General features: G+C 33.8%; 1 protein-coding gene across 1 annotated transcript in view; it reads right to left on the bottom strand.

The window, feature by feature from the left end:
- Positions 1–1,020: 1,020 nt before the first annotated feature.
- The window catches only part of LOC124353796, a 31,626-nt gene continuing 6,565 nt past the window's right edge, over positions 1,021–26,081 (bottom strand). The window contains exon 2 of the mRNA XM_046803794.1: positions 1,021–7,223. Within this exon, the coding sequence (XP_046659750.1) occupies positions 5,440–7,206 (1,767 nt within the window). The 5' untranslated portion in view covers positions 7,207–7,223 and the 3' untranslated portion in view covers positions 1,021–5,439. The remainder of the gene's footprint in view (positions 7,224–26,081) is intronic.

Below are 26,081 nucleotides of genomic sequence, written 5' to 3'. Positions count from 1 at the left end.
TAACCTAAGTGTTCCAAAACTCCTTTTTGTTTTAGTCTATGATGTACAACAACTGAGAAATAACCATTCCTTATTCAAATTTTGAACAGCCACCATCTTAAAACCCTAAGAATTGTGACAGAATTAATAAGAATAAAAATTGGTTGACTTTTGACAATCAATAAGATTAATGTGTTAATTTTGATTTCATGTGATGAAATACCAGAGATAAAAATTTGTGCTGATATAAATGGCAGCCATCTTAAAACCTTTTATTGTTAGAGACTAACTAAAGAATTTATCCAAGCAAAGTGCAAGTACCAGCTGAGTATCAAGTTTGGTTTGGATCAGCTAGAAATCATAAAATTAAATTACAGTATTCACAACTATTTCTCCAATCCTACTCAGTATAAGGAGCATTAAAAAATGCACAAGAATAACACTGTTGTAAATGATTAAAAAATTCTTTGTTCTACAGTGCATAAAAACTGAGATATAATTATTCCTTTTCCAAAGTGTGACTGGTGGCCATCTTGAAATCTTAAGAGATATCAAAAACATACAAGAATAAAAGTTTCAAATTACTACTTGATTTATTAAGGTGTTATTGGGATCTACATTTGAGTTTAAATTGTTGTTCAAATGCGAGTAGCCACATTATGCATAATACTTGCACAAATGCATGTTAAATTGCAAGCTCATACCACTGATGTATAATGCAATAGCATAGTACTGTTATATTGTACATCAGTGGTGCTTACTCGTATATACTGAAATGCTTAAACTTTGTGTGTCCATGCATAAGTGGATCCTCATAACATACCATATCTACATAACGTACTATATCTACACGTAGAGAACGTAATTGAATAAGACCATATCATGAGTTCTGTTGCATCGTGCTAGCCATATCATTGGGATTTTGGAGATGCCGAAGCAAGGTGAAAATTTCCTCACTTAATATCACATGATTTACGTTTGACACTGAAAATCAAAAGAATACACTGAAAACCCCAGGAAGGTATAAAAATATACAAAAGGTAAACAGGCATCTTTATTTATTCGTAACAATTCAGTTCTCAAAAATCAGGTACGTACAGACAAGTAACCGGCGTCTCCATTTTGTGTTCCTTTATTGCCATATGTCATATTAACATTAATCAGTCACTCGTATTAACTATAAAAATAAATGTACACTTCATTATAAAACTAAATTTTCTCTATTGGCAGTAGCTACAAGATTACCTTCCAATTGGACTGTTCGCTGTTCATAAAGGCATTGGATTGTATATTAAAGGTGTGTGTACGAAGATTTTTAAATTTTACAATAAACATTACTGTTTTAATCGTTGTAAACTCGATAATTGGTTATAAAAATATTATATTTAGTAACAATTAAATATCGACAGCTGACTACTGAAAATATATACGGAAGATTATTGGCACTAAGTACTAAACTAAACTAATAAGAAAAAATTCGACTTATTTACAAAAAATAATCAGCGAAATTGCAAATTGAAACATAAATTGGCACATAAATTATAATATTAAAATCAAGTACCCTTTTACATTTTCGGGATGCAGGTGAAAATAGAATTTTATTAGGACCATAGCACCAGAAAATTAAACGTAGGTACTAACGATAATAGATTTTGCTCTTAATGCTACAATTCATTTAAATTTACATGAAATTGTTATCCACAATAGTAATGCTACAAATTCGATAGCTACAATATTCATCGGTCTCCAATACTAGCCTATATCTACATATGTAATGTAATATTTATATAATACATCTATACTTTATACACGTATCCACAAAAGTACAAGTATTACGATAATAAAACATTTATTAATAACACATAATATACAATTTCGTTACAAAAATATCTATCACACATATTTCATGTACAAGTGAAATTATTGTTTTCTACTCTTTAAGGGCAAATTTGGTCTTTGGGTAATACATATTGTTATTGTGAACAATAATTTGTGCAAATTACAAATTGAAATGCTATTTTTATCACAAATTTTCTGTTTCTAAGCACCTCATGCACACCACAAAATATATTAAGAGAAATTACGTTTGTTTAACTTTACTGTAACTGGATAAAGTATTCTGAATTAACGAATAAAAACCTTCTATAAAAAGGTTCCATTTGGGTTAATATTATGTATTGCAACTTCTTAACAAAAGTCATTTGAATAAACGAATGGAAAAATAAAAGTAAAGAACATTGTAAAGAACTGGGCGTAATGAAAATAGCCCCACAATTTTTTTTCAATATCCATTGAAAATCTAGATTAAACTATGATACCATTATATGTTATAGCAACATTTTTCACAATGTCTTTTCCCCACTTTTTCCTACACTTTGAGGAAATTAAATGTTGTTCAATCCTTTCATTGATTAATAGTAAGCAAAGAATGAAATAACAGATTTTGGCTGATATCTTGAAATAAATTCCATTTTATTCAATATTAACACATGCTTTCTCAACAGATTTGAATTTCTGAGAAGAATAAAAATAAGAATTTGTAATTACTAGTAAAATACATTCAAATAATGGGTGCAGACTCCCAAATTTATATTGTTACTTAAGAGATTTTTTTAACTTGGGATTTTCAGTTGCCTTAATTTTATCTGCATGAAGGTCTGTACAATTTGTTTTGATGAAAACAGGTTAAGAGTTTTCGTATATCCTATGAGTTCTGTAAAACCTAAAAGCTCAAGCAAATTTAAACAGACTATATCATGTAAAAAGAATCAAGACAAATTTACATTTTATCCCCAAAGCCGCTTTTAATAAATTTAGGCCATAAAATGTAGATAATGTTGCTTACTAGTCAGTTAATTATCAATTGATAACCATCTAAAAGGTGTCATATTATGCAACATGGGTGAAATTTTTCAAATTCGAAATAGATTTTATATCTAACAAAGTAAATATTCTCAAGAGACATTAATATTATACTGCATATAAACTCCATAAAAACCCATAATAACAATTATTGTCATATTTAAATGCAATAAATTTGTATTTCTTATGCTTTGCTCTATTATTTGAATGTATATTCAAAGAATTTTGAGAAATAAACCATCTATTTTGACCATGAAATTAATATCTGTTTAAGGAACAATCGTATTTGAATTAAACAAATAGAATTTATTTCAGGAACTTGGCTAAAATTTACTATAATGCTAAAAGTTTACTATCCAACTATATAACCTGGCTAAAGCAAGACAAATAATGAAATATCTTCAAAAGGTCGGCAAATTTATGAGATTGTACAAATTTACACTGATTTTACTGACAAGAAACTAAAGTTTTATAACAGAATTAAAAAATGAACAATTCACAAGTACTTTTAACAATTTCTAAATAAGAGCCGTTTTATTACAAAATATGACATTTTACTGAAATTGGCTGAGAAATTGGAGAGGCCACTAGTCATTATCGGGCTATACTTGACTGATAAAATTTCACAAACAAACAATAACACCGGCTAGTCAGGCTGTGGGAAAATGCACAGAGCCAGTAGGGTCGGTGGCCCTTGATAAGATAAGCTAAGGAAACACTCAATTGAACTAGAATTGGTTCATTCAATCATTGTTTATCAAGCTATAAGAACCATTTCAAGACAATCAAAAGTAGGTTGTCACAGTTTTACAAAGAGAAAGGCGTTCCAAAATATTTTTAAAATTCATAAGTATTTTAGTAACTTTTTAAGTCTTCTTTGTTCGAAAAGTTAGTTTGCTTATCAGCAAACACGATGTATTGAAAAGAAGATTAGTCAATTGAGTTTATCGGTTCATCTGAAGTACTTGAGGTAATACATTTTATCGTGTTCTCGAAAGATAACATCGTAATTATTATTATCAGCACTTTGTTGTCTACTGGCTTTTAAAATTGCAGACATCAATTCTCTTTTTTAATTAATAATTTGTTATTATTAAAACTCACTTTGGTACAATAAAGAAATTATTTCATAAAGTTGTCTCCAGTAAATGTTTACGGTTATACAAAAGTTATGGGGTTTTTTTATTTGTTTTGTAAAATATATAACTGAATGTTCGGTTACCCATTTTAAAAGCTTTTAATGTAAAAGTTGTAAATTACTAGAATAAAATGTATAACCTTTTTGGTGGTCTATCAAAATTTTCCGTTGATTAACAATAAACATTTTGAAACACACGTTTATCCAGTTGTACATCTACTAATAATATTTCAATTAAAAACACATCCTTATCCTGCAAGATCCTTCTTTGTCAACAAAAACAATGTAATTTATTCATGATTATATTTATAATAAAACACATCAATTACTTAGGCTACTCTGTTATTGTGCATATTTCAACCATTTAGGCTTTTCAATACCATTAATCAAAAACTAATATCTATTAATATTATTGGTTATTTCGATAGGAAATAAAAAGTTTAAATTTAATCTCAGAAACAACTCAAAACGCAACAAAGGTATAGCCTAAATAGATAAATTTTCAAATAATTTCTCAAACAATTGACGTATTAAAATATTAGAGCACAATATTATAATATTATTGATAAAACTTGTGTAATGTTAAAATGTGTTTTAAAATTAGGTTTCCGAAATAAAAGAATAAAACACGTTGGAAATCAGACTAATTAATCCGATATTAAACTAAATTTATGTTTCTAGCATACAATGCGTTGATATTGGACTGTATAAAGATACTGTTATATATTGCATCTTTGAAAACAGATTTGGGTACGTATAAATAAAAAATATAGTTTATTAGAGCTTTTTCTTTAAGCGCCTAAGTTGAAGTGTTAAAAAACCCACGAAGTTTTACACCAATTAAGGGCAAAATTTATTAGTGTTATAAAATTGTTTCAAGTGAATTACGTTAAGTTGTATAAAAATATTTTCTCACACTAAAATTCTGTTATTATATAATAATAGTAGTAATGAGTAATGTTTTGGAAATAGTATACTAAATTAGTCGAAATGTGTAATATAAAATGAATGTATAACAAATTTTATTGTATTTTCATTTTTTTAAATAATTTGAAATTTCAGTTGAAAGAGTGATTTGTATAAAGTATAAAGTGCTCCGCTATTATATGTTTTATCTCGTATGATGACAATCAGATTGTGTTTTCAATAAGCGTGTGTTTGTACTTTTAATTGGTTAAAATGTAGACTACTATTTCCAAAGTTATTTTTATTTCCCTAAACGTTTGAAACTCAGTCAATGTCTTGTTTGGCTTTAGGCCTACAAAGATAGAATCTACTGGGCACTACAAAAAAAACTAAAGACGATTACTAATATGAGGAACATTTTCGTACATTAAAACATCAACTGTATACAAAATAGTTATTTAAAACATTTAAAGTGTAAAAAGACAACATTCAACTGCCAACTATTGTACTTATACGCTATGACTTAGTTTTTACTCGTGAGGGAAGATCGTGTTTCAGTAAAACGACGCCCACGTCTCCACGGGACTAGCAGGTATGTTGGGATCTACGTATGTCCGGGGAGGTCCATGAGTGGTGCACTCGAACGCGTAGTTAACACCGCCATTACTGTCCCAGAACTGTGCCCCAGCCGCGTGGAAACGCACAGCAAACTCCAACCTCTGGCCGACATTGAGTGTGTGAGCGTACAGCATGAAGGCGAACTTGTCCGAGAACCCATCACAAGAGTCCGGAACGTACCTAGCTTGCAAGTCGGAGAAACTCCGCCAGTTGTCGATGGAGTAACGGATGTAAACACTCTTATGGAAGTCGATGTTCTTGACGCGAACGAATCCCGAGATCGCAAAAAGTGATGTGTCGCTGACGAAAGCGTTTTCTAGACAGACGTTGTTCTCTCTCACTCTGTCGAGGAAGTTGGGCTGGACACTCGGTTGCTGGAAGAGAATTACCAGGATCTTCTCCGGCTGGGGGGTTACCACTGTCACAGTGGCTATGGGAGACTCGGTCACAGGTGATGATGACATCTCAATGCCATGAAGATCTTCAAAGGCAGATTTCGGGACAGTCGGAACTTCATCCAAAAAAGTCTTCACGTCGGCCAAGTCCAGGCCAAGAACATCAGCAAACCGGACTATCTTCTTTCTGCCTGGTGTACCGGGGGGTGTTTTACCACTCTTTAATGAAGAACATCTCCTGAAATTTTTTCTTTTTGTTTCTATATCGTATTCCTCTTCATCATCTTTGACCTTTGCATCCACCACGGACGGGGATGATTCCCTCACTTCTATAATGGGAAAAACTGAATCACAATCATCTACCATCGCTGGTTTTGCTGTATCTTGTTGATCTTCTTTAGAAATTTCTTTTTTAAGTACCTGGAGAAGGTCTGCCAATGAAACAGCATCTTCGATTTCTGCAACAACTTCACTGTTATTATTTGTTTCGGGCGTTGAAAGAAGTTCAAGATGAAGTTTTTCAGATTTTTCCTTGAGTTCGATCATTTTACAATGACTGTTTGTTAAATCTCCTTTAGTTGATGCATCGGTTTCTGGCGAGCTGCTCGTAATGCATGATTTTATCTGTTCTATGTCACAGAATACACAGAAAGAGTTATCCATAGTTTCTGAAACTTCTTCAGCAATTTCGATCGGAAGATCATCCACAGTTTGCCTTGTGTCGACTTCCACTGTTTCTGCATTGCATGAATTCACTACACAAGGATTAACCTCTGACTTTTCAAACTCTACATTACCGTTTTCCGGAAAACAACTGTCAGAGCTAACTTCTGCATTATCAGTTTCACAAGCGTCTTCTTCCAACTTCAGATAAGGTATTTCTCTAACTCTACTGCATCCTGAATCTGCATCGATAAGGTTCATGTGTCCATTCGTGACCATCGAAGACCTATCAGTCTTCAGGTGAAGGATCGGTATCTTTTTCAAGGGAACCGGGCTCCCTGGCGAAAGGTCCTCAGGTTTCTCTACCGTGTCGAAGTACTGAGAGCCGGCCGAGTCACTCCTCTCCAGAGCATATGTTGCACGGTTCTTCGAGGCTATGAAGATCGGTTCTGCCACTTCTTCTTCTGGGCTGTCCAGTGAAGAGTTGATGTCATAGTAGACCTCTGTATCTGATGAGGAGTTGAGGTCACTCCAGCTAGAGTCCTCATTCTCTTTGAGGTTACAAAGACGCGTCTGTAGGTGTCGGGCAAAATTTTCAGCTCGACTCTTCAATAGTCCGCCACCTCCACCGTGCTCTGAACTCATCTTCCCAGCTGATAACCCTGAAAAAATAAACAGATTCAAACAAAATTCTTGTTACGTGCTAGTCATATTCAACATTGGCAATGGAAGAATTTAAATTTACTGACCAATATTGCAAATAAATTATAGTAAAAGACACATTTGGGTTTAAGAAAATTTAAGAAAAACCAATAACATATGTACCAGATTAAGGTCGTCGATGTGCCAGAAGACAATTTTATAAGACAAATTATTTGAAAGATTTGTGAATTGCAATATCATTAAAGAGCTATCCTTAATTGAACAATATACGTAACATTCTGCATTTTCTTTGAAGTTCTACACCTTTAGAGATTTTCAGATCATCAACAGTAGATGATATCAATTGAAGCTGGGTAAATTGTGCAGCCAAATTGACACTTAGTATTCTGCACATCATTAGCTCTTCCTTTATGACTATCCTTAACAATTTTTGGATGAATTAATAAAACAATTCATACCATAAATTTATTGCAAATAACGATAACATTTCAAGTTGCTGGCCAGTAATTAGGTGGACAAAGAGTCCTGTGAACATAATAGGGTCGAAAACAGGTAAACGCAGGCAAGAGTATTTACGGCATCCGATGATCTGATTCCTCTGAGGTATTCCCAAATTTCATGGCCTTTATTTGCATTTCTGGATAAAAGAAATTCTAGTACAAACATTAAATATCAAATACATATAGCATCAAGTGAAGATAATTGAAGATCTCATAACACTGGGGCTGATTCACTGAGCAGCTAGACGTTTTGTCGCGGTGCCAACCTATTATTAGACAACCTTACATCATGATAGACTGACTATGAATAGTCAAAGTCAAGGGCTCTCATTCACTGATAACGTTCTCGTCATGGTTGCTAACAGCCCTGTAATTTCTTAGAAACTGGTATCATAAGTTGACAATAAAACTCCCAACCTTTAAGTATTTTGATATCCCAGTTTGAAAAAATGCAAGATTTTAAGAAATTACATTTTTTGGGGAATCGCGATCAGCGAATGGAGATTCATAAAAAAAAGAAAATTGTCCTTGTCAATATTAAATTGAAATTTACAAAGGTTAATATCACATATGAGTCAGATTGATGTTGATCCTATAAGATTTCAAATACAGTACAATTAATATTTTATATAGTTGGTATCGAATTTGTAATTTAATCGAATACCTGAGAACGTTTTCTCTCCGCAAGGGTCTATTAAAAATAATAGTGAACTTTTTTTAGAATATAATGTATAAAACTACGATGTGAAATACAAATCAGATATCATAAATAATTTTCAGAAGATATAAGTTAGCAGTAGTTCGAGAAACTAGCATATAATAATTTTGCTTTGCCTCCTTAGATGTATGTATACGTCCAGAGGACAGATTTACTAGAATTTAAGAAGAATGAACTTGCATCATACTTGTTTCTGTCGACCAACAAAAAGAAGTATGACTCTTCTTGCGTCAGGACAGTGATAGCCAAGTAAGATTAGTCTATATTACTTGTTTTAGAATGTTTCTTGCTACAACAGGAATGAAATGGTACATGCAACGCATACATTTTTCTTATCAATAGCTGTAACCATTAAGATCCAGCAGCTTGTCAGTGAATCTGATACAAAAATAAGCCGAAAATGACACACAGATTGATGATTACGAAATTAAAGTGAATCGTATAAATAATGACAGGTTTTATCAAATTTCCAAAGAGCAATAAATAATAAACAGTTTTAAAACGCTATGTTGGTCAATAATACCCATGGCACTAAAGTTTTGCCAACTACAGACCAATCATACTCTTCCTCTATATTTTGAAATTTTCTTAAATGATTCAAATGAGCACATTGGATTTGGCAGAATTCCATTAATTTGCGCGACATTGCCATGTTTAAAATTTCTAGACTTGTTGTTATTTTATCAATACAGGTGTACTTGAGTTGAAAGGCTGGAGTCGGTGCAGTGAACCGAAACGGACTAAAAATAGCCAAGAGAGAACCGGTTATAGAATCTGAGTGGGCACTGGACCAGAGAAACGCAGGTACAACTTCCTGACTACTATACGTCCACCTTGATGAATCATGTATGAGCTAGATCAGGCACAGCACGCCATGTGGGGTCTATTGATGAAAAAGCGGGTTTCAAGTAATTGTGTAACTATTGTATTCTTATTTATACTTTAAAACCTTTATGTTGAGACCTTTGAAGCTTAAGAGCACGTACTTAATAGAAACCGCAGTCAAAATAAAATTTAAAACTTTCACTGGAACGCAATTCATAGCGCCATCTTGAAAATGAAGAAGAACCAAACAAGCAGTTTCAAAAACTTCTTATGTAGCAAAATCTCTAAACATTTTAGTGGGCAATTCCATTTTCTGTGACAAGATAACAAATAAATAGGAAGAAGAAACGTGTGAATAACAGACTGAACATTTTAAATACATATCATTAAAGAGATAGTGTCAACGCTATGGTAAGGCACTACGAAACTTCAAAGAGAAAGAGCAGAAGGGTGAGAAAACGGTATTTTGGGTTATCAAACAGCACGACTAATAAACATTATTTGTTCCAGTTGAGAGTATTATCTAATACAGTAACTTATGACGCGACCTTTACCTTGAGGAGATCCAGAATTCTGAAGGTTTCAAGTCATCAGACGAATTCTGCAATCAATCTTGAACAAATTCGTTGCGAGTCCAAAAATTATCCAAATTTATATAAACATATCAATCTCTGAACTAGCAAAATTTCACTACACCAACAACATGAACGATTTAAGTCAATTACCACAACACCATCATTTTTCTTCAGCAATTTTGGGATTTACAATGTGACATGTGGATAGTCTATAATGAGTGCGCATACTAAGAGATAACTTTCAACCAAAGTCCAGTCCCCAAGGTTTGCTGGTCAGTCAAAGACGGCGTGAATGTATTGATTACACAATTTTTGTCTGTGATAAGAACGATGTCTAAATATAAACAGACTACAAAACAATCAAAGAAGCCACAAAATGTGATCTAACCAAAACAAGTCTGCGTGACCTTTTGATCGGCCTGTAGTTAAATTGATAAATTCCAAGCTTTCAGAAAATCTATACAAAATATACGCACAACAGTATGTTGTGAAAATTGCAAGTATATTCATCAGTGTATTTCAAATTTATTGTATTTTCATGTCGATACCAGCCAAGAGTATGAGAACTTTGCAAGGACAGAGCAAGGACGTCAGGTACAAGACCTCTTACTTGGCAACTTGGTTGGAGACTTTTAAGGAACGATTGTTCAGGACACTTAGCTACCTAGGAAGAAGTAATGAATTACCTGTCGAAGATACCCCTTAATAATTAATTAGAAATTAATTATGAGCTATGTTATTTTAGGTGCCACGTTTAATACATGTTTTACTAAACTTCATTATAACACTACATTTATCGATAAAAATTATAAAACAATCCATTACGTAAAAATAGCTTTTAAATAAAAATATTTGTATTTTTTAAGTAATGTTGTGGTGAAGCATGCGCCTTAAGTAAGAACTTAGATAATCTAAAAAAATACACCTATTCATGTTTGTTTATGACAATTTATTGTTTAAGCATAAAGAAGTACTGATTGGATGAATAGTAAAATTATACCTATTGCAATCGGGCCCATTAAGAAATTCAGATGTCCAAGAGTAAATTAATCATGGTCACATTTGACATTATATTCACATTATATTGAGCTTTCCCTGAAGTAATGTGATAAGCAGTGGAGAAGCGGTGTAGACCTCACCAGTTGAAAAAAGGTATTCGTCAAAAAACGTTAGTTGTCAGTTAAAGCAAAAGAGTCCTTCGTTTATTTAATCGTACTTGCGTATTGGTATTCCAAAATCGTACAATCAGATGATCTTAATCGTAGAATACGATTGCGCCTTTCTTATTGTTTCGTGTAGGCTACATGTACATTTACATGTATTTCGAACGATGCTCGGCGATGGACTGCTGCATCGCGTTGAGCCGGCCGTCGCGCTTAGTAATGCATGTTGTCAGACGGTCTAGAACACAGTTGTCTACGGGAAAACCATTCTATCTGTTAAAATTTCATTATATTAATCACAAACATAAGTAATTAGTAATCTCTTAGAGTGACGATATTATTGAATGTTTATTTGGTAAATCCATATGGCGCGAAGCTATGCAACAGAGAGGACCCCTAGGAGCCAGATATCCTTCGGGTCTCTGGCAGTAAAAGACAGTAGAAGACTATTCTGGGTATTCTTGCTAAAACTGATGAATGCTGTTATTAAAACAACACGACGACGAGGCTTTAAATGTTTCCGAAATTCAAAAGAACATCAGACAGCAAGAACGACTTATGAATAATTCCTGGTCATACAAGAAGTAGATTAGCTACAGTGAATTGTAACTGGTCAGGTGAAATTAACAAGACCAATGGCACCAAACCGATATGCAAATGCAAAATTCTTGCAATTTATATAACAGTTAAGTCACTAGTGCATGTCAAAAGGTTAATTATTATTTTATAAAAGAAACGAGTTAATTAAAAGTGGTGCAAGTGTCCGGATCGGTTGGACGGAGGCGTAGAAAATGATGTTGACAACACACAGAGTATCTAAAAATAGTAGCGGGAGATAAAGCGGACACGCGATGGGTCATGAGTGAAGCTCGTGCTATGGCGGCAAGAGGCGCCACCCCACGCCACACCACAACTCACGGCGTGCTTCCTTGTTGTGTTATCATTGGCTGTTGTACAACAGTAAACTCTGCTCCAAGACAGAAGATTAACTCGTGTTTTCATATTAATAGCAACATAAACGAGAACGAAGTGAATATAAACAGGAAGTAATGATAATGTTTGCACGGATACCCTCAATCCCCTTTGTCTCCCAGATGTAGAAAAGTGACAGATTACTTCACTACACAAAACTATTGCAGGGCTGGTATTCATTTTATTATATCTAAAAGTTCTAACAGATGACTCGGAAAATTCTAATTGTGATATCCCTGAGCAGCCTAGATGTTAGGTCCGACTCCCTTGAGCAGCCTTGATATTAAGCTTAACTAACTGAGCAGCCTATATATTAAGCCATACTTCACTGAGCAGCCTACATATTAGGTCCGACTCCTTTGAGCAGCCTAGATATTAAGCCCAACTTAACTGAGTAGCCTGACTCTGAGTAGCCATACTTCACTGAGCAGCCTACATATTAGGTCCGACTCCCTTGAGCAGCCTAGATATTAAGCCCAACTTAACTGAGTAGCCTAGATTTTAAGCCATACTTCACTGAGCAGCCTAGATGTTAGCCTAGACCCCTTCACTGAGCAAGCCTTAGATATTAGGTCCGACTCCCTTGAGCAGCCTAGATATTAAGCCCAACTTAACTGAGGAGCCTAGATTTTAAGCCTTACTTCACTGAGCAACCTACTAGATATTAGGACCGACTCCCTTGAGCAGCCTAGATATTAAGACCAACTTAACTGAGTAGCCTAGATTTTAAGCCTTACTTCACTGAGCAACCTAGATATTAGGACCGACTCCCTTGAACAGCCTAGATATTAAGCCCAACTTAACTGAGTAGCCTAGATTTTAAGCCATACTTAACTGAGCAGCCTAGATTTTAGGCACGACTCCTCTGAGAAGCCAAGATGTTAGGCCCTACTCCTCTGGGCAGCATAGATGTTGGGCACTACTCCCCTAAGCAACTTAGATGTTAGGCTCTCGATGTTGAGCACCCTAGATATCAAGCCCAACTTCACTGAGCATCCTGCATGTTAGGCCTTACTCCCCTGAGGAAAATATATTGTTGATTTTCATGTGAAAATTGTAATAAAACAATACAATTAATTTCGATGTCTTGAACTTGCATAAGTATACCATACAGTTTATGCATTCCGTTGTCCTAGAGAGAAAACAATTTGGCAGAGACCCGACATGTATTTCATTTGTTAGTGCCTTCAGCGCAACACATTTTTAAATACAACATTTCAAAATATAAGATTTGCAAAAGACCTAGCAATGACTCATTTTGTGCCAACCGAAACAAAGGCGTGGCAATGAAAAAGTCGGAGTTGTTGGCATTTAACAGCAGTACTTGACATTTGAGCGTATTTAGGGCTCGTCGTCTAAAATTATACTCGGTGCTTTCCCCTCCTACAAACATTTTCTTATTCTCTCAGCGGGATTGGGTTTGCTTGGAACGAGGTCGTCATTGTAGCCCATTCTAAATATTGTTCGGTAGATCACATATGACAGACTATTGTTAGTACCATCAGTAGAGACGTAAGTAGGACTTGACATCGTGGGGGGGTGGGGATTGACGATCACAACACACCAGGGGATATTGAATTAATATAAATCATTAAAATTTATATTTATATTTTAGAGGCCTATTACAATATAAAAACAATAAATTTAACTGCTGCATTTCAAACAGGTCGATTTGATGTTATACAAATATTTTCTTCATTTTTATGGCGGTTTTGTAGGGGGGGGGGGATTATATCCCCCTCAACTCCCTTATAGTTACGTCCCTTATCAGTACTTGTCGACAACATAGTATCTGCTTGTAAAAAGTAATCCTGCTTAAGCAGGGCTTTATCATAATATATATTATCTAATTTTCTAAAGAACTTGCCGTCCTTTTCCTCCAGTTCTTCCAGTTATAGGCAAAACCTGGTTGTATGGGATATTAATGATCTCTATGTAATACAGTAAAGTATACGAGTAGTTAACTTACAGTTTATACCTCTTACATACAGATTTAGTGTTAATAGTGTTTGATAATTCAACGTATATAAGGACCATGAAACAGGAAGATTGTTTCATTCCTTTTAAATAAGAACATACCGATACAATTTAGTATCGGAGTTCCTGACTTAAAGTAATGTATTATCATGCCATATTGTTATGAGTTTGTTTTAAAATTGGTTTATTCTGTGATTTGCAATTTTTGCTGCCATCATGGTTAATTTTAATTTTGATCTTTTGCCCCAAAATCAATTGAATTCTTTGTTGGAACAAGAGGAACCTATGTAACAAGTTTCAAGTCTCAATGACCTTTCTATCGAGAATTATCTCACGGACGGACAGGCAACACACGATTTTATCTCACGGACGGACAGACAATACACGATTTTATCTCACGGGCGTACAGGCAAATACATGATTTTATCTCACGGGCGTACAGGCAAATACATGATTTTATCTCACGGACGGACAGACAACACGCGATTTTATCTCGCGGACGGACAGACAATACACGATTTTATCTCACGGACGGACAGACAATTACACAATTTTAAGAAGAAATTGTCAGGTCCCTACTATAAGCCACGTAAACCACACATTAGGCTACATTATAAAACTATGTTGATATACAATAAGTGTAAGTAGATAAAATATAACCTGTGAACAAGAATGTTATCACTAATGTTAGTAGAACTCGTAAACAGAATTCAGAATAATCTTCTCGCAGGAAAGACTGTTTCCTGTGCCGTGAAGTGTTACACAATAGCATGTTAAAACATATTAACACATTGTAATTAATGAAAGTTTTTGCTACAACTCTTCCGTCGACAGAATACATATGTACGTCCTCGCTTTAATTAGAATATAATTATGTAAAACGCTGCTAACTACTCGTCCTCTTTATATCACATGGAAATGAATTCATTACTCCCATCTACGCGAATCGAGCCCCAGTTCCATTCCATTTTTAAGATTTATTAATAGCATCAACGATCCTCATAACATTGCTTACGTCACTGTGCATGTGTACCCCAGCTGGAGCTCCCGCCTCTTATATTGAGTAAGAACAAACTGAAAAAAAGATAATCACAACGTGCAAAAATGTACAGTTTTAAAATACTGAAACTTTTTTTTAACTATGAACATAATGTTAACGTAGAGACTGAAACAGTGTTGGCTATGTAACACCAATGCAAACTGTGTAAAAGTTAGCAATTGCTTTAGAGATGAGCGAATTTAATCGTATTGTGAATGTAATTACGTATTTTGTAGGAATTCGATATAATTATACCGGTAATCAATTTCCAAAATGATTTTTTGTCAAAAATGGCGCTGAAAACCGAACATTATTTATCTAGAATCCGTTTGTACAAAGATTTCCAAGATTTTTTGTTACGATTTGAACATTAAAAAACCCCTCCACAAATCCGAACATTGCGACCAGAATAATGAATAAATTATGACAACATTACGGACGATAATATAAGCCGTGTCGTCGAGCCGTAATCGCCAATCCCACTCTAATCGCACACGATTGCCTTCGTCCTCCTCAAGGAGAAATTAAAGTGCCACCACTTTATTCTTTTGGTTATCGGTACTGCTAACCAAACAACTTATTTTATCTTCAAGCAACATTGTTAGTTTGACTAGAATAATTATTATTAGTTAAATAGACAGGCAGACCATTCATGTGGTACGTATATTGATCATTGTTCTAATAATACAAATGCGAATGTACCTTTGTTTGTTTTGATTTCACGTGTAAACTATTTAACCGATTGTACTGAAATGTTACAAGGACATTATTAGAGTCCCTGGTATAATGAACCAATTAGCCTATTTATCAAAATTTAGCCTATTACAATTTCGAAAATCCCTCCGAGTTTCACGGATTTCGAAAAATCCCATCTTTGTCTCAAAAGTTGTGAAGAATGAATTGAAAGAGCCTTTCAAAGGCAATCAACAGTTTTGTGTATGTTATCAACTGGTTTATGACCAATTTTTAATTAATTTAACCACTATTTTCAACTTTTTACATTTATAGTGTGTAAATACTCTAAGGAGTATCCTTAGTTTTCACGCCGTTTTTAGACATCAGCAATTAGATAAGTACTCATCTGCCTTAGAACATATCCTAAAACAACGTTCAGAATTTGACTCCAAACACGCCCTTTTATTCAGTTGGCAAGAACTATGCTAGATGAAAGTTCACTTTACTGTGCTTTTGAACTAAAACTGACAGTGAAACAATTCCAGCTCTAATTTTCTAAAATATTTGAAATATTTTTCAGTTTATACAGAAACAAACATTTAGTTTAATTGTTAATGTACTTTTAACTTTGTTTATAATTGTTAATGTACTTTTAACTTTTCATGTCTAACAGATATTTAGTATTAGACATAAAAGAGAAAGTTACTATTTAACATTTATTAAAATTTTAAAGACAATTATAAAATCCATCTTGGTTGTTCTTTAACAAAAGTAGACTTCTCAGGTCTGTGTATGTATATATATATATATATATATATATATATATATATATATATATATATATATATATATATATATATTTGTTCTTGATCGTGAAACAAGGACATATCAATTATGGGACATCAAATAATTGAACCGGAGTAAATCAAAATGCCCATAAATATAGACTTCTCGACATATTTTTGTGATCGTGACAACAAGACAAATTCAAAATTGGCGTCAGAAGTATAATTCATTTGAAGCAAAAGTGCTCATACACGTGCAAAGTTTACGAAATTGCAAGCAAGCAAAGCTATGTGTGATTGCTAGTATACAGTAAACGTATAACAGGTACGTATAGTAATGATACTTTAGATAAATGGAAATACTCGCTAGACATAATATAAGAGGTAACACAAAGATTCGCCATACAGATAGCAGTTGAGTAGATTAACATTAGTACCATTCCATCTGGAATGTCTTCTTGTGTATGTTATCTTTTAAGATAAGAAAGAAAAACTACAACAAAGCATTAGTTAGACATTGTAAAATTAAAATGTTTTGTTTTGTTAAGACGCTTGTTTATTCACTGGTAATGATTTAATGTAGTTAAATAACATGTAAAATTCAGTATAGATACAGAGAGACAAAAATCTAAACACAGAAAGTTTTTTCTTAAGCATATTTTGAGTTTCAGGCATTTTAGTATTGCGTGTTTAAGTTTAAGCAATTAATTTTGAAAATACAATTAATAGTGCTTATACTCCACATTCCTGAAAGAATATCTCTGGAACAACGTTGGAAACAAACGTACTCTTTAATGTAATTAAAGAATAACATTAAGAATAACACAGAACTTAATTTTAAAATTCTCGTTGAAACGTTTCCTGTAAATACAAACACAACTTATTTTTACAAACTTTGCACAATGTAAATAAATCTTTAAAACGATGTATCATCCGTTTAATGTTTTATTGTAAAATTCTGCAAAACTCAAATTAGGCCATTTTGGGTTATTTTCATGTTTTTGTGTTAAAATTTGACGGCATATGGAAAGAAAAGATATATTTGGTATGATCACCAATACTTACCGCAAGGGTTATCCATGTAACCCTGTACAAATGGTTACCATATTTGCTAAGCTTTTCATATGCAGCTCTGAATTGTGTGACATTTTTGAACTCTTTCACGACGATGGCTAATTTCCGACGATGGAACTTTTGTACGCCGTTGCATTTTTCAATAATAATGGCGAAAAACCAGTAATCTTTCTTTAACTTTAAACGTCTAAGTATAACAAGAAAAGTATATAAACTTCGCAATTTTGCACAATAAAATTATTTCCATAAATTTTTTCCATGTTTCTCCGTTTATCCCAAGGGGTGCCTAAAAATTTAATTTACCTAAAAAATTAAGCAATCGTGTGCCCTGCGGTGTTCACGATAGTCTGAGTATTTGTTTAAACGTAGATCAAATTCAATAAACCTGCAAAGACATGCAAACAATAAAAACGCAATAAGGAAAATGCGTAGCAATAAGGTGTACCCCATCGAGCGCACGTCGCGCTTTACGACAGCCCATTGTGTACCTGATCGGGTACACGAAGGCAGTTGTGAAAGATCGCGTGTTCCCAATGGGGTACACGTCGTCTTGAACGTGTTAAATTTAAGTATTCAAAAATGTTTTTGGTATGGTTGAATGCGCGCTCAAAGTTGACAATTTTTAAAAACTTATTTTAAGCTCAACAGAATTATGAGTTTACGTTGTACTACCGAAGAAAGGTTTACATTATTTCATTTAATATAGATAATAAGCTTGGTCATTATCATAATGTAACTTGGATCTAACCCAGTGGCACAATTTTGTGTGTAGAAATGGCCAAACCGTAAAACATTATTTTGTGTAAGTTTCATTCTCTCAGTGTATATAGGAACATGTTCTGTATATACGAAAAACCACCAGTTTTAAAAGTCATCATTAATATTTCGAAAACACGTTAATTTTTAAGAGATATTATTCATAAAACTCTTATAAAACAAACAATAATATCTTAGCGTATAGTAGAGAGAAACAACTGTATTTTTAAATGGATTATAAAATTTCTTTGTGTTGATAAGGACACAGAGAAAACTTCAAACGCTACTACATTTTGTAATAAGTACAAAAACGAAAAATGTATGATATTGTACCTAGTTATTATATGTAAATTTGTGTCCGTATTTGTCAGACCGTTACTGGTATTGTCGAATAAAATTTTCTGTACCTTTATAATCATGTCTTACATTCACATTCACGTATGAACAAACATTAATTAGTTCCGCGCTCATATACAGTGTTTGGTTGTCCATAAAAGATTACATGTTTGGTAATACATATTCGTGTCTTGACCATTACAAGTTAGCGTGTGTCCTTAAAAGTTCACCTGTTATCTACAAATTCGTCCCTTGACCATTTAAATTTAGCGTGTGTCCATAAAACTTTGCCTCTTGACCATTACAAGTTAGCGTGTGTCTTTAAAAGTTCACCTGTTATCTACACGTTCGTCCCTTGACCATTTAAAGTTAGCGTGTGTCCATAAAACTTTGCCTCTTGACCGTTACAAGTTAGCGTGTGTCCTTAAAAGTTCACCTTTTATCTACACGTTCGTCCCTTGACCATTTAAAGTTAGCGTGTGTCCATAAAACTTTGCCTCTTGACCATTACAAGTTAGCGTGTGTCTTTAAAAGTTCACCTGTTATCTACACGTTCGTCCCTTGACCATTTAAAGTTAGCGTGTGTCCATAAAACTTTGCCTCTTGACCGTTACAAGTTAGCGTGTGTCCTTAAAAGTTCACCTTTTATCTACACGTTCGTCCCTTGACCATTTAAAGTTAGCGTGTGTCCATAAAACTTTGCCTCTTGACCGTTACAAGTTAGCGTGTGTCCTTAAAAGTTCACCTTTTATCTACACGTTCGTCCCTTGACCATTTAAAGTTAGCGTGTGTCCATAAAACTTTGCCTCTTGACCGTTACAAGTTAGCGTGTGTCCTTAAAAGTTCACCTTTTATCTACACGTTCGTCCCTTGACCATTTAAAGTTAGCGTGTGTCCATAAAACTTTGCCTCTTGACCGTTAAAAGTTAGCGTGTGTCCTTAAAAGTTCACCTTTTATCTACACGTTCGTCCCTTGACCATTTAAAGTTAGCGTGTGTCCATAAAACTTTGCCTCTTGACCGTTACAAGTTAGCGTGTGTCCTTAAAAGTTCACCTGTTATCAATAAGTTCGCCTCTTGACCATTACAAGTTAGTGTGGTCCATAAAAGTTCACCTGTATCCATAAGTTCATCCCTTGATCATTAAGTTAGCTTGTGTCCATAACAGGTTACATTTTGGGCAATACATATTCGCCTCTTGACCATTATAAGTTATCGTGGTCCATAAAAATTCACCTGTAGGCCACAAGTTTGACTGTTGGCCGCAACTCGTCCACGATTGCCCACAGGTTTTTAAGGTTACTGATTTTGAATCTAGTCGTTTCGGAATTCTTGAAGTACCCGAAGATTAAACTTTTTCGTTTCGCAATTGTGTGTAACAAGTCGTCATGTATTCGATACTCTATGTGGTGTTTACACTTGTAGTGCGCGAGTAATTTTCTACTTAGGAGCAATTATAAAATAACACAATATCAACGGCTGAACTAACCTGCAGTGGTCTGAGATACTCTATTAGAAAAACATTCACGGATTCTCAATTTAACGATAACTACAATGCTGCCGAGGTGCAAATGTTCAGTCTAGTCCAAACTTCTCACATACATCAGGGAAACAGGTGCACTGTGGTTTATGGTTTATGTGATGTTGGCAAAGTTGTCGGGTTCGCAGTCAGCTGAAGGGAGTATTTATAACTTCATTTGCCTATTTATACTGCTTGCTGGCGGAATGTAACGTGTTTACACGTACGTTCAGTTTTACTTTCAAGTTTCAGCCAGTGCATTGTTGCTTGGCTAATTCGCGTGTATTTCAATATCTAGCACGGTGTTGTTCAAACCGATGAACTTGTATAGTTCAAAATGTTAACCTGTTAGACACAGGGAACTGCATTTATCTAGTTCTTCCAGTAACACCAGGACAGGAACCTACGTAAAAGTTGGTTCCGTGATTTAATTTTATGGTTTCTAACGGATGTTCTGGTTCTTTTATCTCTTTACTAACAAACTCCCTTAATATTTTTAATCTCAAGCGACACTGCGTTGGAAAGTGCAGCTAAACAAATTGGAAAATAAGGAAGGAAAATATGCCCTTGGTTATCTGCCGTAGTGCCATCATAAAAATTGGATGTGGCACGTGAAAACATCATGGACCACTTTCTGTATGCACTTTCAACATTGCAGCAACTTTTAATATAACAGGGTATTAAAGATGGTTCCTTTGCCAAATTCCAAACGTTTAAAAATACTTTGAAGTTTGTTTTTGGCGATGGATGGATTGTGAATGAAACAGGATTTTCCCCGACATTTGCCATCGTTCAGTGAAACAAAATCGGTAACACTACGTTTCGAGATCTGTAATCCGATCTCTTCTCCAGGTGAATAACTAAGCTAACACATAATTACAAACTAGGTTAAAACAAACAAATCATTACGCCGAAGAAAGGAACCACAAGCACCATGTTGTATGTTAACTTCACTAACTTTAAAACATGCACTTAATAAAACAAAAACAGAATAGTGTTGTGTTTAGGTTTTGCAGATTGCAGATCTCGAAACGTAGTGTTACTGAATTTTTGTTTAGAAATAATTTTTCGCTTGAACAATTATTAATGAAAATGTTCAACCATGTAAGTCTTTCTAGTATGAATAATCCGAGAGATGATTAACATTAAATTGTTAGCAAAGGATGGTTGGCTCAAAGCTATAGGACTTGATGGCTTCTACTTATTAAATTTAAGAGCAAAACATATTTTGTGAAGAGATAAGGAAGTAGTTATATTAGAGTCAGAACGTATTTCTTTTCCCGTAGTCCAACGGTACTTGTTAGCTAACGTGTGACTCATGTGTTAAGGAATAAGGTATCCAGTGCTACAAAGTTACAAGATAAATTGTATATAGTTAGGTCCTGCCACCACCTTGTTCAATAATATTCTTTGTACTATGGATCAAATTCCAATGTTTCTATTATTATATGTAGAATGCTGTTATTTTCATATTCACCATTTTAATAAATCACCATGATAATGTAGCTTAATTCTGACTGCCAGCTGTAACAATTTTTTCAGTCACTGCCACTGAAAAATTTTATTTAGCATACACTTCATTATCACTCATTTATCAGTAAATTTCCCTACTTATTATCGAATTATCTCGTATAATACAACGTAGACGTACGCCACACTACGTATCGTACTCAAAATTTCAGTTTATAACTTATTTCGTTCTCGGGTGTCCTGTGAGCACATATACAGCATAAAATCATATAGAAAAGAGATTTTCACATGACCCTGCAGGCAAAAGGATATTGTGTCATCTACTGAGTCATAGGCTATAATGACGCTAAGCCAAATTCTATGGTTGGACATGCACCATCACAGAACTCATTCTTGCTTTTGTATAAACGAAGTTTCATGCAAAACTTAAGAGTACAAGTATAATCTTTCTCGAAATTACTCTACGTGATTCATTTTTTAAACTATGCTATTGACCAATTAACCAAAATATAATGTTGTATGTGTTGGGGTAGTTAAACAACATGTATTAGTATGTCAGCTTTAAAAATACATAAGCGTACATTTATTAGTTTCTCTACAAATGTATCGATTCAGCTATTTACCATTGCCATCATGGTTACACATAATGTTCGCTAACGCTCAGCCAAGTCCTATTGAGTGACATGTGCCGTCATCGAATTCAGTGTGGCCTATAAAAATTAAACATCACGAAAAATTTAAAATATTTTGGTTAGTTCGTTTTGTAGAAAGACAGACAGAAATGAAAATCTTCAGCCTCACAAATGAAATGCTTCGCCTTAAGGCCTCTCAGATAATTATTTTCCTGAAAATCTTTGTCGTACATATGATTTGCCATGTGAGATTGTGTTATTTTTTTTGAATAAAATAAGGTTTCGAGGTATGCAGTTGAACAAATTTTTGAGAATTTAATATTGAATCATCATGAGTGAACATGTTTACAAAGAAATTAATGTTACATTTTACGAAAATCTATTAAAAACGTTTGTTCGTAAAGAGAAAGAAAGACGAGACGGAGGTTTGATGTAAGACAATCTTAACAAACAACAATGAGACTCATCTCGACATGGTGTAGTCAGGCCATTGTCAGCTGGTTCCGCAGCAAACTTTAATATACCAGAGTCCTAAGGCATTAAGTTACGGGTTGATTAAAATTATTTTGTAAGTATGTCACGTTTTATACTATCGCATAAATTACATCACACTCAAATGTGTTACGTAGAGGCTCATAGTAGTTACCAAAACTGCATACAAATTCAAACAATATAGGATATTGATATCAAACAATATTTTTATAACCGGCGTAGGGGGACATCACTTAAGGGGGCGCATACATAAACGTTGAAGAAGATTCCGAAGATTTGGACGGCCACTTCATTTAAGTTACTTTTAACTTGCCACCAAATTTTGTTTCGCTTAACTTGTATTAACGACATCAGGGCGTCAATATAGAAACAAGGTTAAACAGGATCTAATTGGATTTAAGGCTATATTATTTTTATTTTATTCTATGATGGAAAACGAAAGTACATGAAAACCAATCGGAAATATAATTAGTACCGCATGCTCGAAGATAATATAACATAGATATAAAATACCTCCTTAAAAAATTGTTTTATATGGCTGTTATATTTGAATTTTATTCTGTTTTTATACAAAAAATATTCGGATGTTTATTGGTTTTCTGTTTTCTTTACGGGGACCTGAAACAAAACGAGGGAGAAGAGGGGAAAAGTCTGTGGAAATTTGAACGTTCCATACCATTCAACAACTAAAATTAAAAGATTTAACTGATTTTATTAAAATGAATAGTTCATTAAGACCTTTAGATATTAACTATAGTAACTTGTTATTCTTTTAGTTTACTGCCAATTAGTAAACTCTTTTCTATTGATAATGAAAAGGCTATATATTTTCCAGAATTTGATTACTTTTAATTCACAAAGTACTTCTTGTCTGCGGTTAAGTGGAATAGGAAACACTACATTTTGTTTTATGACAGCTGATAAGCTCTGATTCACATAACTTTCTCTAATGGACAGGAGCATAACTATATTATAACTTTGTGATTCTTATCATTGTTGTGATAAAGTGTGGTCGTCTCAAAGCATTGAACTTCTACGTTTAAAAGTATAATGAATCGGAGGCGTGAGTATGGAGACTAAATCTATTCATGGGCGACATAAATAAAAATATCAAGAATTATCAAGACAGTTTTACGGTATGCAGTTCTATTACACCAATGGAATTTTTAATTGATTAAGTTTAAATTTTTGGGGGTTTATGGTCCAAATTGATTTGAAAATTATATAGACAGGTAGGTATATGGTAATTTTTGAAATTTTAATACATTTTTTCATAATGCATAACTTTGCGGCAACACGGAGAAAGGTCTATATAAAAATACGTCATATTTTTCAGTATTTTTAAACTACAGTAGTTGCAATCCCAAAGGAATCTATTAAAAACTACGTATTTGTTACAGCACTTTAAGAGACAAATTTTCAAGTTATAAGACCATTAATGAAGATTGGCATTTAATTTTGTTGAGTAGTTGACGAGTTGTTAGTAATTTAGCCAAAGTGAATATGTTCAGGGCACTTTTTAATTAAATCTGAGGCGACATCATGTATGTACTTATCTAATAGCAGTTTTCAGAATATAATTCAAAAGTAAATTTTCTCTAAACCTAACAATGGTTGTTTTGACAGGCTTTAAGCACAATATAAACTATGAAATAGATAGCAGTAATAGTAATAAGTTTTATATTAAATAATCTTTTAGTGTTTTATAAATCATGCGTTTGACCACTGTCTTTCGCTTTTTTCTGACCTTCAACCTATTCCGTAGCTAATTAGTACATAGTTTTATATATACCAACACACATGGTGGGAGGGTTTATTCAATGTAAATGTGAACTGAAGTTCAGCTCCATTTCACTTATGTTTTATTTCAGCGGTTGAAATCTTAGAATTAGGGCTCTTAATAATTTTTATATTTATGGCAAACAAAACTAAGATTCTTTGGGGCAAATATGTTAGTTACCAGAGGCTTTCCCATCACCTGTTTTCCTTTTCCCGCCTCTCTCCTTATTTGAATACTAAAACCTCACAGTGTAAAAAATGTCATCTTCTGCTCTATTTATAATTGAAAATTGTGTTGAACATACGTAAACTTCACGACACTCAAAAGTTTCCATTATTGTTAACAGTAGACTAGAACTTTTATCAGATATTTAAATACAACGAATATCCACTATATTGAAGAACTCCAAAATAAAATAACCGCCTTTGTGGCTTTTTTATCACAGTTCTCATTGGAACGTGACTTAAATTACACTATGCACACTGCACAGTATAGATTCTCAATTGCAATTCACAACCGATTGGGTTTCAATATCAGGTGGATGTAGGCGACGCCTGACTGATTGAAAAGTGAGAATTGATGCAAAGGTATCAATCCCCAGAACCTTTTTTCTTCCGTCTTCAATTTGTACTCAGAATATTACATTCGCTCTGATCTGAAAATATTGGAGATTTCTGATCATTGTCGTATGGTCAGCTTAAGGGGAATTAACAAACCTTAACAAATTATTGAGTTTTGTTCTCGATAATCATTGAAATAATTAACTGCAAGAGTCACAAATACCAGTGGAGTAAATCAGCTTTCACATCAAACTTGCTTAAGTATGTTCCGCAAAACTCACCACTGGAACAAACCGTGCACTAGATTCCATGCATATCTGATAGACGTGTTACTATTATAATCATAGTTAGAACTTTCACATCTACAAAAATCGCGTTGTGGTTAATATAACTCATTAAGTATTATCTAGATATTTGAAAAGCCAGAGATTTCAAAACAGGAGCTTCTTGGGAAATGTTAGAAGCCAAATTATCAAACATTTAGATGAACACAGTAATTATTGAGTTTATGTTCTCGATAATTATAAAAACGATTAAATGAAAGGGTCACAAATACCAGTGGATTAGATCAGCCTTCATAACAACTTTGATAAAGCACGTGCGGCAAAACTCACCGCTGGAACAAACCGTGCACTACATTCCATGCATGATAGAGGTGTTACTATTATAATCATAGTTAGAACTTTCACATCTACAACAATCGCGTTGTGGTTAATACAAAACTCGTTAAGTATTATCTATATATTTGCAGAGCCAGAAATTTTAAAACAGGAACTTCATGAGAAACGTTAGAAGCCAAATAAATCGGTTAATGGCACGATTTGGATTATATTATTCACTAATTATTTGTACATTTAGAAACGTTGGATCAACCTCGCTGAGGCATACTTTAACAAAGGGAATGCTATCAAGTGTGTAGTAATGGAAGTTTGGACATACTTGTTAAAGAACTTTGGTAAATTATTGAATAAATTTGATAGGTGACGATTTTAAAAATCAGAAAAAGATGT

This window comes from Homalodisca vitripennis, chromosome 2 (assembly GCF_021130785.1).
Source record: "Homalodisca vitripennis isolate AUS2020 chromosome 2, UT_GWSS_2.1, whole genome shotgun sequence".
Classification (NCBI taxonomy): domain Eukaryota; kingdom Metazoa; phylum Arthropoda; class Insecta; order Hemiptera; family Cicadellidae; genus Homalodisca; species Homalodisca vitripennis.
This window is presented reverse-complemented; position numbering and strand designations above follow the sequence as displayed.